This window comes from Brienomyrus brachyistius, chromosome 13 (genome assembly GCF_023856365.1).
Source record: "Brienomyrus brachyistius isolate T26 chromosome 13, BBRACH_0.4, whole genome shotgun sequence".
NCBI lineage: Eukaryota > Metazoa > Chordata > Actinopteri > Osteoglossiformes > Mormyridae > Brienomyrus > Brienomyrus brachyistius.
The window spans coordinates 26,732,496-26,750,944 of NC_064545.1; the positions used below are offsets into that span (position 1 = coordinate 26,732,496).

General features: G+C 44.6%; 1 protein-coding gene across 1 annotated transcript; it reads left to right on the forward strand.

Moving 5' to 3' along the window:
- The first annotated feature begins 1,074 nt into the window (after positions 1 to 1,074).
- Positions 1,075 to 13,922, forward strand: mlycd (malonyl-CoA decarboxylase). The gene is made up of 5 exons (XM_048972134.1): positions 1,075 to 1,605; positions 6,984 to 7,096; positions 8,058 to 8,214; positions 9,713 to 9,865; positions 13,053 to 13,922. The coding sequence occupies exons 1-5, from the start codon at positions 1,075 to 1,077 to the stop codon at positions 13,596 to 13,598; spliced, it is 1,500 nt and encodes a 499-aa protein (XP_048828091.1). The 3' UTR covers positions 13,599 to 13,922.
- Positions 13,923 to 18,449: the final 4,527 nt, after the last annotated feature.

Consider the following 18,449-nt stretch of genomic DNA (forward strand, 5'->3'; position numbering starts at 1 on the left):
TTGGTAGGTAGGATTATTCACAGAGCTGTGAGCTTTCCCCAGACACCACTTGGGGTAAATGGATTGTATTGCTGGGAGTGAGGATCTAGTAATGACCTGGACTGATTTCCCCAACCACCACAGCACCTTACAGTCCAATTCCAGTCAATGATACAGCAGAATATGCTCCCCGTTAAACATAAAAGATAATATTTATTGACCCCAGGGAGAAATTCTGGGCCATACAACAGCAAGATACGTAGAGCGTAAACAAGCATTTAGTGCAACACAAGACAAAGTGCAAAGACAGTAAACACAAAGCAGACAAGTAAACATGGTGTAAATTGATTTTAAAAGTGCACGGTACACAAACACAAGATCCTCATAAATAATATTAAAGAAGTAGTAAATTAGTGGAACAGCACAAGACTTGAGTGACAGCTTAGCCTTCTCTTAAGTACTGAAGTCTCTTATGCCTTCTGGACCAGAGAAGAGCTGTTTCTGGTCCTCAGTGACGAGAGCAACAAGAATCCCGAAGCTGCCACCCCTCGCCTCTGCTGTCCAATGGTTATTTCCTAATATTTACCTCCTCCCTGTATCCAGTCTGTAGAACATACGTCATAATTCAACAGTAAGACCCACCAGCTCCCTCAGAACAGTTCAACTTTCAATGGTTTCAACTATTTATTTTCCCAGCATTGTAGAGGATCATAACATTTAATTATGACGTTTCTTCTTACGTTCATGTGTAAAATTAATTAGCTCTTCATTTACCTCGAAATAATCTCAATATGCCAAATAACCTTGTAAAATCCATCTTATTGTTAATAGTACCTCGGTAAAATTCAGGTTTATTAGAGCACACCAAAAAGTGAACAAAACCGGTCAATTTACCTTGTTCAAAATAGCGTGAAATAAGCGATAGCACAATTTATGTCATATACATGAAGCCATAAAACATGGAAAAAAACAGATGCGTAATGCCGATCAATACATTATAATAAGGTACTGTCTCTTTAAGACACCGGAAAGGATCGCATATTACTCCCGGGTTATGCTGTTTATTTTTGTTAGGCTTCACATTCTGAATGTGCAATGATACCTTTGCACGTAGTTTGGACGCTGCGGGGCCGTGCCATAGCCTGGCGACAGTTAAGTGTCCTCAAGATAGCAATCAAGCCGCAGTATTTCACCACACACGCTTACGGCGGCCCGACAAAGACCATGGACGAAATATTAAAGAAAACCGTGGGTCCGCTGCCCACGTACGAGACGAAAGATAAGTCCCCTCTGCCCCCGGAATCTAACAGTGTGGAGTTCATGCACTTTTACAGGAGTCTAGATAAAGAACAGAAGTTGGAGTTCCTGGACAAGCTTTCTCTGGACTTCGGCGTGGACCACAGAAACGTGTTAGAGCTGGCGGGGAAACTGCTGGAAACGCAGACGAGGGACCTAGCGACAGTGCTGCAGGCGGAAGACCGGCTTCGGTACAGCCTGACGCCCCGCTACAGGCAGCTGCTCAGTCACATAAGCAGGGTAGAGGGGGGCGTGAAGTTCTTAGTCGATCTCCGCGCCGACCTCATCGAAATCATTTCATCCAAAGCCAGCGACAGCCCGCATATAAGGGTAAATATTCTTATTCGTTCTTGCAGTACGGAAGCCGCGTGTGGCCATACGCGTTTCGGTAACCTCATCAGGACTGGTGGAAATCGGCTCTTTTCGATCTCTAATCAGTATTGCAATAAAGCCGTAGCGTTGTCAATAATATTGCGGAATAGTATTTAAGAAGAAAATATAATATTACTCCCTTATGTGTATTTCGTATTGCAGCTCAATATTATTCTCCTGTTTTGGAAGTGAGTGAGTTCTGATTAGTGGCCTTGGTTATTTATGCATTAGGTTTTCAGCTCCTTTCCACTTCACTGATGAAAACCTAGAAAGTGTTTTTCAGCATTAGGTCGTTGAAAATTGAAACGGTGCACAGTGATAAAGGTGAAAATGTTTTGTTTTTTCTTAAACGAGTTCACAAGTGGCAGCCTATTTTGAAGACTTCTGGCCAAATCTCACAGCCGCACCCCCCACTGCCACCCTCCTACGCATGGCAAAGGTTGTCCATGCACAGTCCATTTGGGCTCCACAGTCCACGCTGTGGTCACTTGAGGCGAAGTAAGATTGCGAGCGCATCCTCTTCTAGCCGCGGCTCCACACAGCAAGGGTGCCGCTCCCTCGGCATCACGCGGCGTGACTCTCAAGGTTACACCGCATGACGTTTCACGTCTCCGGGATCCGCACGGAGGCTGCCTCCCCTCATTCTGCGCCAGTTATTTCTTTTTCCGTAATGGCCTGTGACAAACTGCCCTGCAGGATTCCTCCAAGGACAGCTGCAATAAAGGAAAATACAGGCGTTGGTTATTTTCAAGAGCATCTTAACTTGATATCACAGATTTGAGCAAAAGAGTAATGATACATTAATATTGCTTGGGTTGGCAAATCTCGCTCCTCGTAGGTGAGGTATTGCTTGCTCAGCGTTTATCCCGCTTCTTTGCTAACTGACCCCAAAAGCAGTTGGACACATTTATTTCCGGGCCCTGGTATGTGTAGCTGTATTCTGGACTAGAAGGTGGCAGGTATAAGTTCCAGTTAGCTGACAGAAAAGCTTCTACATAGCAAATGAACCAATGATATATAGTATGTCATTAAGTGCAAAATCACCAGCACCATTTCACATGTACGCATTCTGACCTCATTATTATATACCACCATAAATTAATCAGTTTAATAGAATCAGATGTTCCTTTGGCTACTGCTGCAGATTTGATTGAAATGAAAGTAGGAATGTTATAAGAAGGTTACGTTGTATAGAAAAAGAAACCTATTGAGGGTAGTAAAAGGTGAAAAATGCATGTAATATTAAGCTAAATGCAGCATGGTGACAGTTGTGTATCCATGCTGTTTATATACTAGATGGATTTGTAATAGACTTTGACAGTTTTGTTTCAGGATACAATCATTTGAATCATTATAAATTAGTGAAACTTGTCACCTCCCATTCACAGGAATTTATAATAATAATATTGCACAGAATAATTAGTACTGTCAAAACCCCCAAATTATGCGTGACTGTATCATAACAGTCCTTAACACTTATTTAACCAGATATTATACAGGTGGATACTACATGTTTTCTGGGATCAAATTTAAGCGCTTGACTGCCAGGAGAAACGCAGGAATATGTTTTGAAAACAAAAATAAAGCTGAAAATTAAGTGAAAGGGAAGCGCTTTACACAGAGATGTTAAACCTAAGGATAGCACCTATGGGTTAAAGAAAGCCTCACTTGAAGAATATCTAAAGGTGCCCTGTGTGTTGGATATTCCAGTTTCCTCCCACATTCAAAAGACGTTGCTCAGGTACATGATTCTCATTGGTGAATGTGCATGCATGCACGATTTACCCCAGAAATCGCATCTGCAGTGTTGACATCCTTTATCACCCATGAAACCACTCGGCAGGTGATGAAGTGGGTGGTGTTTGATCTTAAGAAGCTGTGTGTCCTCTGATATACTTCCTGGTGATGGTACTTCATCACTTCCACCTTTGTGTTTTAAAGGTAAACATCACGCATGATGGTAGCCTTCACACACCCTGTCTTGCGATATAATGGAATATCTTGGAATAATGAAGTCAATAGGATTCACAATCTCTGGTTCTCCACAAAGTTTACAGCAAACTTCACTGTATCCCTCACCACCTTGTTGAGAACAGGCCAATGATTTTCTTTTTCAGGAAGTCACATGGGACAGATTGCAACACTCATCGATGACACATGCTGACCAGTATTCAGGTCAGGAGTCACACACGGTTGCCAGGAAATTGAGAGTTCCCTCTCTGCGTGTGATTGCACACCAAAGCCAGGCAGAAACCGCGGTGACTATAAATACCCACTGAATGACATCTGCCTTGAACTCTACCCTACATACATAAATACAAGCTGTGCTAGCATCCTAGCAATGCTGCAGTCACCATAATTAAAATGATTTATGAATGTTTTGGGTGTCCAAAATTCCAGAGAGTAGATAAACATGGAATTTACATCATCACCCAGTGTTGTGTTATTGGGACAGTATGATGATTAACAGAAAGCTAAAAACTGTGGAACAAATGAATATTGTGCAAAAGTCTCAAGCCAATTAGATTTTCTTTCTGTTTATATTACATGTATGTTGGTGTGAATCTCCGTCAAAGTCTGTCAGCTAAGCCAATTCAAGAACTCCTCGTCAAGTTACCACTGTATTTGCACTTACCATCTAATTTACCCATGAATTTGTGGAACTGGGGCCCTAGCACAGCTTGTTTGGCTAATCAATGATGTTTAACGATGAGGAGAGGTTTGGGGACAAAAGGTGTTCCTACAAGATATGACAAAATTTTTGTGGATCAGGAGAAATTCTTATTGCTTTTATTGTATTACCTTTTATATGTATATATTCCAGTGTTAAATGGTGTTTTTCTCTGAGCAAATCTGCACTTCCTGCCCAGATAAGTAGCTTTAAACAATTTCCTGTGACGCGCTTTTGCCCGATACTGTATGTGGTTCTGCAGTGATGCTTTTAATGGGGATTGTTCCGTTTTCATAGGCAGCGTTTCCTGCTTGCTTTTTATAAAATGATGATATGAACCTGTAACAAGTTTTGGTTTGGCCCATAATTCTACTTGTCATTAGTGTCTACCTGTCATTAGAAAAATCAGCACACATCGGGAAAGAATAATCAGCCTGTTAACACCTCGCCGACTGCACTGGAGAAATGACCCGTAAAATACGTGACACGTTGTTTCACTAAGATACTCTTGGATGTCATTGTTGGGGCTAATTTAGCTGGTTTCTGCACTGTGCTGGTTTGAGTGCTACCATGAATATGGCCCCACATGAATGATGTTCCTCATAAAAAAGTTTAACATAAGAAAATGAGCAGAGAAGGACCTTACTTTGCCCTGTCCCAACTGATTGATAGGCTCTGGGATTAAAAGAAGTTCTCTCAGTGGCCGCTTGAATAAAAATGTAATACGGAATAGCATTCTGTCAGCTCCTTCTCAAGCTCTCAGACCAACAGACCGTTTTATCAAGTGTGAATACATAACATCAACAATTAAAATGTGCGAATTAAAAAAAAAAAACACAAAAAAGGCCGTAAACTTCTCACAAAAAAGCTGCGCTCACAAAAGCTGGCGGATTCCACTTTATATTTTACCAGCCGACAACATCCCATTTCTCTGAATTTTTTTCTTCGTCGATTTACTTCTTAGGTGTTTCATTCTCCTGTGTCGTTACCCCGTGACACCCCCGCGGAGGGGATGTACGCGGCTTTCCTCCATTTATATATTTATCGTTTCTCTAGACCAGGTTCCAGTGAGGCGCTTTTCACGGGGATGAAATGACTGTCATTTGTCACCACGCCGGGATGTTGCATTGCATTGTGGGCTTTTTCAGGTTGCAGAAGATGTGCTCTCAGACGGGATGCAATGAGGAAATGTTTAATTGCAAAGTCTGCATCCTGTCGTATACAAGTGAGATTTTCCCTGAGAAGATCCGTCATCAAAATGGCATCTGGCTCTTTGACAGTATGAAACCAAAGAATAATTTACACATCAGTTTACTTTTTTTGATGACGTAATTTTTTTCCCACTCTAATTCTTGAGTCATTTTGTGTGATAGATTCTTCCGCCATCTTCTGCCATATTCTACTCTCTGTTTCTCAAAGCTGCAGGACTGGGAGGTGGAGACTCCCGTTTTCCCGACCTTTCCCTCGGTTTCAGAGTTACACCCGGCATCAGATAACCCACTGAGTTCCATCTCTCCCTCCGAGTCGGTTGGGATGGTGATTCAGTTCACTCCAGAGGGGGGATCCCGCTGATACGGAATCTCTGGGGTGAATTACCTCCACACCACTGATTCCAATATCCGGCTTCTGTCTGTGAGGAGTGTTTTGTCTTTGTTTAATACTTGAAGTGTTTTTTTTTTCTCTCTTTTCCACAAAAGAAGGGGTTTCTGGTGGCCAGTCGCTCTTAGACTTAAAAGAGTAAATTTCTGATAATGAAAGATGATGACTGAGAAGATAGACATCAATTTTCTTTTTATTCTGCATTTCTGGGTAGTGGAGTCGCGCGCGGTAGGGCACAGACATGCCTTATTGCACTTGCAGTACTAAAGAGCGCCTAAGATTGTGGAAGGTATACGGAAAGTACTTCAATTTCCATGAACAGGGATATTACCAACGCATGCTAATACTGGGGTGTCTGCTTCTGCAGACCTAAACAGGATGATGAATGGAGGAGGCTAAGCATAAAAGAGTGGAACAGCAAGCCAGACAGTGTGAATGATGTGCAGGTAGCCATCCTCTGCTTTAACCGGAAGTGGAGCACGACTAAAGCACAAAAACACAGACATATTTAAGGAGAAGTGGCTCGCATCAGCATTCCGACTGGAATGGCGAAGTACATAGAAAAATATAATGCAATACATGGAAAAACCTTTGTACCATTTATCTTGATGCACATTAAAGAATAAATGATTTGTTTCTATATTAACAATTAATGTGACGATTCATCGAGTAATCATTTATATGTAATGTCATTTATATAATGTAATACTAATATAATATACCGTCACTGGCCACTTGATTAGGTACACCTTGCTGTGGTGATATTCAAGTCCCGTTTTGCGATACTGACAGACGACTGCGTTTTCATTCACTATTAACGCGAAGTGCTTCCGCACAACAATTTGACATGCGCTGTCTTCCTTCTGCCACGTTGCAGAGGAATTGAGAAGGAAATGATTATTAAATCGAAGCTTTTTAATAATGGAGCGATTGAGTAATGATGAGAGCTCAGATTTATACCTGAATTTTACCCAGAGCTCCCGGCGTATAAGGCAGGCCAGAGATGGAACCCGGCACAGTGTCTTTTTTTCCCCAGTTCTGACCCCCTGACTGGTTGCCCCCCCAGGACCTGAGTGGGACCTTGAAGGGCCTTCTGTCCGAGTGGTTCTCCGTGGGGCTGCTCCGTCTGGAAAGGATCACGTGGCAATCACCCTGTGAGATCCTGCAGAAGATCAGCCAGTAAGGGGCATCGCTTGGTAACAGCATGGATCATAACCCAGAAGATCTGAACACCGTCTTGTACACCACAAATAGATATGGTTGTTTGCTTGCTAGAAAATACAGGAGCACTTTACATTAACTGCCCCTTCCTAATGTATTCATTATGCATGCATAGATACAGTTCACTTTCATAATGCATTCAGGAAATGTTCATAAGCAGCCTGTAAGTATACCTCAGCCTCTTTACATACCGAATCAGCTTTAACATACATTAATAACAAACATGACATGATAACATTTATTATATAAAGTTTCTTATGAATGTATATTAAAGCTGTTAAGGTATGTTAGGATGTTATGTTATATTTCTACCGTGCTACTTATCTCTTACACACTTCTGCAATAGTTATGTTATGATGAGAAGTCATCTGACATGTGCCTTTGGGGTGAATTTGACCCCAGGGAAGGCATGAGAGTTATGAATGTTCCATGAATTAATTATAAAGGTGCACTGAATGTTCTACGAATGCATTATAGACATTATGAAGGTGCAGTTGATGTAAAGCCTTACCAAAAATACACATTACCTACCTAATAGATAATATCCAGTGATACTCATCCTGTCATTACCGTTACTCACCTGAGAATGCAGAGAGCCTCCAGAAAGTCTACTTGGTCACCTTGTTACACTTACTGTACACAGACGGACAGAAAGTCATCCACTCTTCAATACTGGTTCTAGGTGGCCACTGGTGTGTGGGGTTTGAAGCATTTTAGGCAGGTTACTGCTTTAGTATTATAAGAGATCGGTGCATTGGCTCTATTGTAGAAATATTATTTTACCATAAGTATTAAAACCTTTTTGATGGTGTAATGGGGCTCTTCGGGACCAAGGCTGCCCATGGGGGGCTGATCTTCTTACTGTTGCAGTCGTGCCCTTTCCTCCCTGGATTCTTCATTGATTAAATACCATGCACAGATACGAGGCCGTGCACCCTGTGAGGAACTGGACAGACATCAAGCGCAGGGTGGGTCCCTACCGCCGCTGCTACGCCTTCACGCACTCGGCCATGCCTGGGGAGCCGCTGGTGGTCCTGCACGTGGCTCTGACGCAGGACATCTCCAGTAACATCCAGGTGAAGGCAGACGTCTGGACCTCCCGCAGGTGGCTGGGTACAGACTGATGTTAGTCTAATTCACTTGGTACACTGAAGAATCCTTCTCCTCAGGGGCAATTCAGGACTTTTTTTTTAAGGTGTGGGGGGACATAAGAAGGACCATAATTTATACGGAGGAGCCAACCTTATGTTTAGCCAATGATATTCAATCGGTGAGTGACCGGGGAGAGGTACCAATCTGTTGACCAATCAGCTTTCAGCTGGGACCAGTGCCCCTCTGGTCCTGTTTAGTGAGGATGTGGCTACTCTGCTGAGTATAAGATTCGAACTGGTGACCTTCTGAGCACAGGCACAGACACATGTCCTAGATGCCTAACCTCACCGCCCCCCAGTATCCGCTTGGTCATAATACCAGTGATGACTATAATTATTTTACTTACTAAAATAACTTCTTTAATACTAAAATAATTACTAAAGTTCATCAGTTATTCATTATCATTAATAATGGTAATAGTATGTATTTCATGAGGTTTCCTTTACCCATCAGTATTGCATCCATCAGTATGACAGCATTTCATTTCCAGATCCTGATTTCTTACATCAACCGTATTCAATGCTGCTCTCAAGCACTGTGTTCCTGCTCTCCCCACCTCATTAGGGAGTCTATTGAGTCTCTCCTGTCTCTCAGAACAAATTGAAGTAGTTAATTAAGTCTCTCTTAGACCATTGTTTGGAAATTAATTGTCTCAATTGAATTCACTTCCATTCAGGTTGGCTGATGGGCATGAAAAACATATTAATATTGCCAAACCATTTCCATAAATACAAAAAAAACCATGGGCATCAAAAAACTGAAATGAAAATTACAAGGTGGGACAATGACCAAAAAATGCAACATTTCCTGGGGGGGGGGGGCTGGGCACTTGCTGCTTTTTAAATCAGTCGGTGCCTCCTCGTCAAATCTTCCCGCATTTGCTTCCTTTGAAATGTATAACAGAGCTGGACAAGCAGAATGGCAGATAATGGGCAACTTTCAGAAACTACAGAAGGACAATAGGGGGAGGAATAGCAACTTGGTGCGTTGTAGTGTGGCTTAGTGGTTGAACGGGGGGGTGGGACTCAACAGGTTAGGACCCTGTGCCTTTGATGGGAAGGTGGACGGTTGCTTTCACAGTTGGACCCCTGATCATAGCCCTTAACCCTTCTGGGACTGTCTGACCCAGCTTTCTCAAACATAACGTATGTCCATTCGGATAAATGCATCTGCTACATAAATAAAATGTAATAATGATCCAGGCCTTGTACATGCAAGGCTTTACCCAGAGTAGCCCAGTCCCTACTCAATGGATTACCCTACATTGCCCTTCACGTGCGTTTCCAAGCGGGTCCCTTTCAGGCGAGATACTGCTTTCTTCCTTGTGCTACACGCGATAGATTAATGCATTGCAGTCTTAACTGGAACTTTTACTTTAAGTTGCCTAAGCCATGTGCCTCTGTGTCCGTTTGTATGTCATAGACCATTGTGAGGGAGTTTGCCACTCTGGACACAGAAGAGGACATGAATAAGGTCAACGCTGCAGTCTTCTATTCCATCTCTTCCACCCAGGCGGGGCTCCAGGGGGTGGAGCTTGGCAATTACCTCATCAAGAGGGTCGTTCGAGAACTGCAGGTGAGGGTTGTGGGGTGATTAGCCGGTAACCATCCACTGGAGGATTGAAGAGGTTAAACTTATGAGCCGCCAAATGTTTTCTCACCTTAACACATATAACCCGATTAAAGCTGTGTAAAATCAGTGTTACTTCTGTAAGACCTGAAGCTGGAAACCCGAAGAAATCAAGCTCATTCCGGATGCATGAATGAGCTTGTCTTTTATCACGGACTGCTTGGAATCTCGTCTGACAGGGAAGAGGGCTCGCTTGGTTGACCTTCCGCTCTCATTCAGTTCATAAATAGAATTAATTCGGTGATCTCATCCATTTGATCTCTTCTGACTGGATGAACAGTGAGCTTCGATGAGTACTTCAAGTCTTAGGAAACAGGCAGTAAAGAACCTCTCTTATCCAGCCACAGCTGTCCTTCATACCCAAGAAATTCTGATAGGAGATGCCAAATTCATTCAGAGGAGACAGCTTTCTTACCGACGTACCTGATGATTGAGGGGAATTTCTCTCCTGCCACTGACACTTTTTGGCCCTGAACAATTGACACTTTATTCCAAAGTGACTTAATACTTTTACCTGTTTTATACAGCTGGATATTTTGAAGATTCAAGGAAACTTCGAGGAAACCTTGGGATCTTTTCCAGTAAACAGCCACTGTGGTATATAGATGAGGCAGGCTAGTGCCTAGTCGGGTCGGGCTTGATGGAACAGTCCATGCCACCGTTTGTAGTAGCATTCAAAGTGCACTTCTCTTAAAGCTTCGGCTTTCTGGTTAACGATGCTCACTTCTAGCAGGCATCGACTAATGAAACGTATGTTTTAGAGCAGAAAGCCCTCCACCACAAGGCGCATCTCCCAATTTATATCCCGAGAAGGACCCCCGGGGCATTCCCGAAGATGGTTCGGCCCAGAGGAAGAGAATCGGAGAAAGGGGCGCTTCGGTTCACGTTTTCTAAATGAAAAATCGGTTTCTGTTCCAGCTGGGCCATTCCAACTGGGAGAGAGGGGACAGAGGTCAGAAAGACACGTTAAAAAAAGAAAAGGAAAAAAAACGAAGCCATTTGTCATGGAAGTTGTGTCCAGGCAACAAAGGCTCTGTGTTTATCGCAGCGAGGAGGAAAAGGCCACATCATTTGAGAAGGGAGGGCGCACAGGCAGCAGTGACGTCATCGCTTCTCTGGCTTCACATGTCTTACTAGAGTAGTAATTCACACTCCAGCCCCTTATGAACAGCGAGCACAGCAGGCAGCCAAACGTCGTTGAGTTTGGAGGCCCTTGCAAAGCAGCAAGTAGCTCTCAGCAGCAGGCCGAACACGCAAACCTGCGAGCCCCTGTTGACCTTCTTTTGTGCATTTCCGTCCAGCGTGAAAGTGGCAAACAGGTGCCAAGAAATCTGAAGCGGAGAGGAACTCATTTTTTAAATAAAGGGAACACAACTAATGGAGATCTACTTCTGGGGAGACGAGAAGAAGGTAAAGAGAGCTCAGAAGCATCCTCGGAGGAGGTGCCGGGGGGTGACTATGGCGAACGCGGAGGCAGAGGTGAGACCGGCGTCCATCCAGGCAGCGAATCCCTTCATGGCGGGGACTGTACTGAAGAGGAGCCCAATTCTCAAGCCACCATCTTGTCCTGAGAATGCCAGTGGTCTTTCTATGTACCTCTATGGTACTTTTATAATACTACTTCTGCCATCAAGAGAGGCAGAACGGCATCCCTTATAAGTGAATCTGACGGTACAATGGTAAGAGCTGTATAAACATCTCAGCTTTGGTGGAATGAAGGACTGAAGGCGGGAATGCTGCTAAATATTTTTGGCCCCATGAATGCATATCATATTGGGTCCCCAACTCAGACTAATTTTTTAGGGCCCCTATCATTGAAGGGCCCTAGAAATCGTCCCAGTTTCTCTCCATACTGCACCCCTGGCTGTACGGCATCCTTGGCTCGCGATGAGGGAGTGCGCGTAGCCCTTTCTGATCGTGTGAATAGCCCGAATTACCCTGGGGTGATGGCGTGACTCGGGGAAGCGCATGGAGCCTCCTGTAATGAAAGGCAAGTCGCAGCTGTCCGTCTTGGGATCTTCTGACAAGTCGGCGTGCCGCTGATGGGGGAGAAGCTTCATCTGCTACGTCGCCAGGGAAACAGATCCAGCACCTGTTCTAGTAAAGAAAAAAAGAATTGGGACAAAAAAAATGCTCCCCAGCCAGAAAAAAAGAAGAGAGGGACTGGGATTGGAATGAGAGCTCTTGAAAGCGAGCCTGTCGTTGACAGACGGGGGGGGGGGGGGGGTGGGCAGAAGGGAAGTGAAAAAGTAAAGATGGTGATCCATCCCTATCAAGGCCACTGGCTGGTTTCTCTTTTTTTTTGGGGGGGGGGGGGTTTGCTCTGCTTTCTTCCCCCTTCCCCATCTTTTTATTCCGCCCCTTGGGGTGTCAGTCCAGACAATGTAGCAGCGCATGGATCGCTCAGCCTGCGAGGGACGCTCTGTCCTCCCCGCTGGAGGCATCTTGGGAAGAGGAAAGGGGTGGAGGGCCCAGAGCAAGCACAGCCCCCACCTCCCCAGTCGAGCAAATCGGCTGGTTCTGGGTGACCGGGCTCAGGCCAACAACGGGGTCAGACAGGAAAAAGCCAGATCCTGGGAAATGAGCACTGGAGAGACTCTCCGGAAATATTACATTGGAAACTATTAAAAAATAAATATTTGTAGAGATCAGGTTAGTAGGGAGCTGGATCCACGAGGCACCCGTCACTCAAAGTCTCACCTATGGCCTGTAGAGGTTTTGTCTTGTGTTTCTTAAACCTCTTCTGCGAGACCGAGCCCCTCACCGATGTACACGATGTTCCTTCTCATGCTGCCACGATATCGATCTGAACCTGAGAACTGACCATCAGCTTTCGGAGGCCCAGTCTGTTGCCCATGGAAACACTTCTTCCCCGTTGGTTTAATCCACCAGATGCTTCTTCGTCACAGAAGCATAACCAGAGTCTATAAGCAGTTAACACTTAGTTCTTGTTGCTCGTGGCAGACTTACTGTTTGTTCCATAAATGGCTTTCGGGTCCTTTGGTAATTACAAAGATTTCCTCCACATCTGCTGAGACGCGATTTGGTCGAGGAAAAGTTTGCTTGAAGTGAATTGTCTTCCTGTCTCTCCTCATTCTTATTTTGTCTTGCTTGTCTTCTTATCTCCCTGCAGAGTGAATTTCCCCACCTGTCCCAGTTCTCCAGCCTCTCTCCCATTCCGGGCTTTTCCGCTTGGCTGCAGGGGCTCCTCAGCCAGCACAGGAGGGAGGGCCGGGGAACAGGGCTACTGTCAGAGATGGAGTGGAAGGAGGTGGAGGCCGCATTGGGGATGGAAGCGGATGCCATGACGCTGGACTCCTTCTGGAAGCTTCTCACCACCAATGAGTGGATCCGCTCTCAGAGCCTGGTCCGGACACTGGAGCCAGCACTGATGCGACTCTGTGCGTGGTACCTCTATGGGGAGAAGAGGCGTGGCTATGCCCTCAACCCAGTCGCAAACTTCCATCTGCAAAACGGTGCCACCATGTGGCGCCTCAACTGGCTGGCAGACACCAGCCCACGTGGCATCGCCAACTCCTGCGGCATTATGGTCAACTATCGCTACTTCCTGAATGAGACCAGTGTGAACAGTGCCGCCTACCTGCAGACAAAGGTCATTGCAGCCTCTGAGCAGGTGCTGAATTTGGTCTCCCAATATCATAAGAACAGCAAACTTTGATACTGCCGGACTCTGTTACATCTACAGACCCCTGGCTCAGGCGGTAACCCTTTCTTTTCTGTGAAAATTGTGAGGAACTGTTAATTCATAATTGCTTAAAATTGCGTCTTCGTCTCTTTGTGTCTGAAGGAGCACACAACCGAAAGATTTAAGCAGAATTTTCGGAGATTGTCTGTCTAAACTTGCAACGTGCACAGTGACAAACAATGATCTGCAGAAATATCCGCTTTGCATACTGTATTAGTCCAATCTTTTTTGGGAGGGGGTGTATCCAGTGGGTGTATAAATGCAGAATAAATGGGTTTGTACCCTCACAGCACTGGAGCTGCACCGCCTTCTCTTCATGTTCATTTCTTTATTCCTCAGTCTGCCCCGTGACCTTCCACGGCAACCAAAGGTTATCGAGCACAAAGTCTTTCATCCATTTATAAAAAAAAAACAAGCCTTTTTGTTTGCATTAAATGTTTCTAGCCAAGTTGACTGCTAGATTATGCATCCTCTGGGGGGGGGTGCAAAGTGTAAAGAATCATACATATGGAAAGTCAGTGATGTGTAAGAAATGTAGAAAAAAAAGCACATGGATGACAGAAACTATAAAGAAGGTGAGATGGACTGTTATGGAAAATGTGTCCTTGAGATGCCACCTGCTTTGCGGTTCACCCAAGAAAGGCAGGCTGGGGAGATAGTTCAGTAGGAGGTTCAGGCCCATGACAATCCTCCTGCCCTACGAACAGTGCCAGTGTTCAGCAGGAGGTTCAGACCCATGACAATCCTCCTGCCCTACCGACAGTGCCAGTGTTCAGCAGGAGGTTCAGACACATTACAATCCTCCTGCCCTACGAACAGTGCCAGTGTTCAGCAGGAGGTTCAGACCCATGACAATCCTCCTGCCCTACCGACAGCGCCAGTGTTCAGCAGGAGGTTCAGGCCCAAGACAATCCTCCTGCCCTACCGACAGTGCCAGTGTTCAGCAGGAGGTTCAGGCCCATGACAATCCTCCTGCCCTACCGACAGCGCCAGTGTTCAGCAGGAGGTTCAGGCACATTACAATCCTCCTGCCCTACCGACAGCGTCAGTGTTCAGCAGGAGGTTCAGACCCATGACAATCCTCCTGCCCAACCGACAGTGCCAGTGTTCAGTAGGAGGTTCAGGCACATTACAATCCTCCTGCCCTACCAACAGCGCTAATGTTATCTTCTTGGAAAAAAGAACAAGTTGGTCAAGGCTGTCGTTCTGTCACTGCTGAAAGGCTAATGTATACTGGGCTCTCTTAGTCAGGATCTTGATGGATTGTTAGTTTAACAGGATCCCGAAATTAACTCCACTGATTTTATTCGCTTCCGATTTACCGCCAACACATCACTGAGCATTTTTTGATTAACTCGTCACTGATTCACTAAGCCAGATGAGTTCAAAACTTAACCTCAAACTTGAATGGTCAAGGGTGGCCAGTAGGCTGAGAGGCAGATATCTGCTAGCACTAATTTGATCATTAGAGGGCTGCACACTGCTGACAGATGACCGCTCACTTATGGGACCCCGAAAATGATAGTGTAATGGGCTGTGAACCTGACGGTGGCAGGGGGACATGGTTCAGTGCACTCCATCACTGTGTCCTGTCCACATGTACGGAAAAAACATATCCCATGCATCAGAATGGGAGGAAGACTATAGAGTGTGCATGTCTGTATGACAGGCCAGATATACGGATTAACAGTATGTCTGCAGAAAGAGCACCACGGATTAAACATTTCACAACGATCCCTTAGATCTTGACATTATACTTTCTGAATCAGTCCTTAGAGAAATATACAGATTTTTTTTCTCTTCCTAAAACTTGTTTTTTTTTCCCCCAGAAGAGCACATGAAGAATTACAATGAATAATCAGACAAAAAGAAAATCTATTACCTCAAAACAAATGACACAAACTGCTTTACAAGGTAACCTACATGACCTTGATTTGTTCAAACACCCAGGGGCGCCGCTAAGGGGGGGAAAGTTGGGACAATTCTAAGGGCCCACGCCCTTTTGGGGCCCCCCAGAGATCTGAATGGGTGTGGTAGGGGGGCCCAACCTCATATTTTGTCATAGGGCCCAAAATTGCTAGCGGCGCCCCTGCAAACACCTACCACATAAATATACACTTTATACTCTAGCTCCACTCCTTCCTGCCAAGCATCTCACCATGATCAGCAGAGATTATAAAAAGATCACAATTAATCACATAAAACTGAAATGTAGTTAACAACATCCAGGGTATTTTTTTTTCCCAACTCACAAATCATGGGCAGCATGGTGAAGCAGTGGTTCGCACTGTTGCCTCACACCTCTGAGGCCAAGGTTGAGTCTGCCAGAGTTCCATGTGTGTGGAGGTTGCATGTTCTCCGTGGGCTCCAGACCCCCTATGACCCAAAATTGGACAAGTGGTTACAGAAAATGGAGGGTTCATTTTGCAAATCTTTCACATGACTACACAGAATCCAATTAACACTAATTAAGAACATTATCTGGATGAAGACTGAACAGCAGAACAGGTATGCTGAATGTACATTTAAACTCATACTAATCAATTTCCAGTTTCTAAATTGCCAAGGTTCCCAAACTGGGGGACACACTCTGACGGCCGAACCAATGTTAAGTTCATCAACAAAAACTGACAAAAATTATTTGTAAACAAAGATTTATTTGACAAAATCTATACGAATACAAATGAATATATGATACCAAAAACAAAAATGTTGAAATGTACTGACACTTTCTTTGATAAATAAAAATGGATCCAATCAAGAGTAGTATATTTAGATAGTGCCGATTGTAGTTGCCTGTGATTGGATAATGTTACTTTAACTAGCTTCAAGTGCATAAACTGCGCATCCGTCTGACAAGTAGAAGGCATGCAGTTTGGTCTCTGAAGTATGCCAGTTTTGCCATTATATCTGTGCACCACCACCTTTAGGACGGGAAAAACGTAGCGACAAACAGATAAAGTTCACGTTCGATGTGAAAAAGAACAAACCTATAGGTAACTGTGTAGAGTGGCAAGAAGGTAAAACACCACAGAAAGCAAAGTGCTTTTCCGAAACGGCAGAAACAAACAGTTGCTTTAATGTGTCTGAAAACTACCCAGTCATGAACTAGAACTGAACTAGGTGTAGAAATAAGCACAAGGCAGCTGGTGTTCACTAGTCTGTACTGTTACCAAATGTTCTCCACAATGTAATAAAAACCTGTTATTTTGACGTTGCGGGCACCATTTTTCAGGTCCCTGCACAAACCTATGAATGCAGTCAAAAAACAAAAAATGCCAAAAGTCTCATATTTTGTTTGATTCCTTATGGTTAAGGTCGTCGTGTTGGGAATAGAGTTTTCCCCATAGAAATGAATGGAGAGTCCCCACAACAATATAATTACAGACCTGTGTGGGTGTTTTGTTTTTGGGGGGGGGGGGGGGAGGAATCTTCACCATGATAATTGGTTGGAAGTAGATGGATAATCTACTTCAGTGGTTCTCAAACTGTGGGGTGCGTACCACCAGTGATACTCAGAGTGCCTCTTAGTGGGATATGACAAGCCTGTTCATTTGTTACTGTGATGTGGAATTCTTGTTTCTTCGTGTTTAGCGAATGTAAGTGATAGTTCCGAGTTGCCCCTGCTTGGATCTCGCCTTAAGCTATATTTCTTTCGACTTATTCCATCTAGGATGTCCCCCGCCTAGTGTCCGGTACTTCCTGAAATACGCGACAGGCTCCCCGTCACCCTGCACTGAAAAAGAATGGATGGAAGGCAGAGGTGGACATTTCAGATTCAGAAAGTAAAAATCCAGACCAAAATTTTGTTTCAGCCAACCAGTTAAGTATGAAGAGTCACAGAGCACTCAACTGGTTGGCTGAAACAAAATCTTAGTCTGGATTTGTACACTGTGGACCTGAAATGTCCACCTCTGATGGAGTAAACTGGACAGATGGGTGATTTCTGAGTGCTGTGAGGGGCCACTGTGTTACCCGTCCTCGCATTTTAGTGCCTTTGTGCGAGGTCACCCTAACACAAGGCTTGCAGCACTTACCGATTGCGCGCACTCTAATGCTTTTTGCCCGTAGCTTAACATGCTTGTTATTTGTGCCAAATAACCCACTTCAGACAAAAGTATCTGCCAAGTACTTGGATGTGGATGTCGACGCGCTTTCAGAGTTAGGCGAGAGGCCTTGGAAGGCGGCGTGTCTGAAAGTGCCTCGGAGATGGACGCCTGCAGAGATAAGGCTGGATTAAGTTCGTGGCCCATGCGTATTAATCTCCAGGAAGCAGTGCATTGTGTGGCTCCAGTAGCAGATAAGCTATAAAAACCCACTAGTCCCCCCCCCATTTTTTTTCCATAGTGTTGCGGAAACAACTCAAACCATCACAAGCTGTGTGATCCAGACTAACAAGAGGGTCCAGCATCATATCAATACTGCAGATATAAAACTTGAAAGAGCATGTGCAGAGCAGATGGCACACATTTTCACCTCGGCCCTGATTGGATAAGAGAATTACAGAAACGGTTTGATTGGTGGGCATCCAGTAGCCCAACTCCAGTACACAACAAACTGTATTTCTGCTCTTCCTACGGCTCAGCAGCGCTGAAGCTGCACACCCCTGAAATTAAAGTCCAAGATCTGGTGATACATAGTGCTAAGCATGTAAATGCACGAACGATACTTCCCTCGATGAACTGAAAGTGCATGGCACCAACTCCATTTAGTCCCATTCAATTAACTATATCTCTCCTGATAATTGCCAGGCTGTAAAGTGCATATTGATGCAGACCGCTTGATTTACATGCCCTTTTTTTAAAGCCGGTTATCTGCAATATT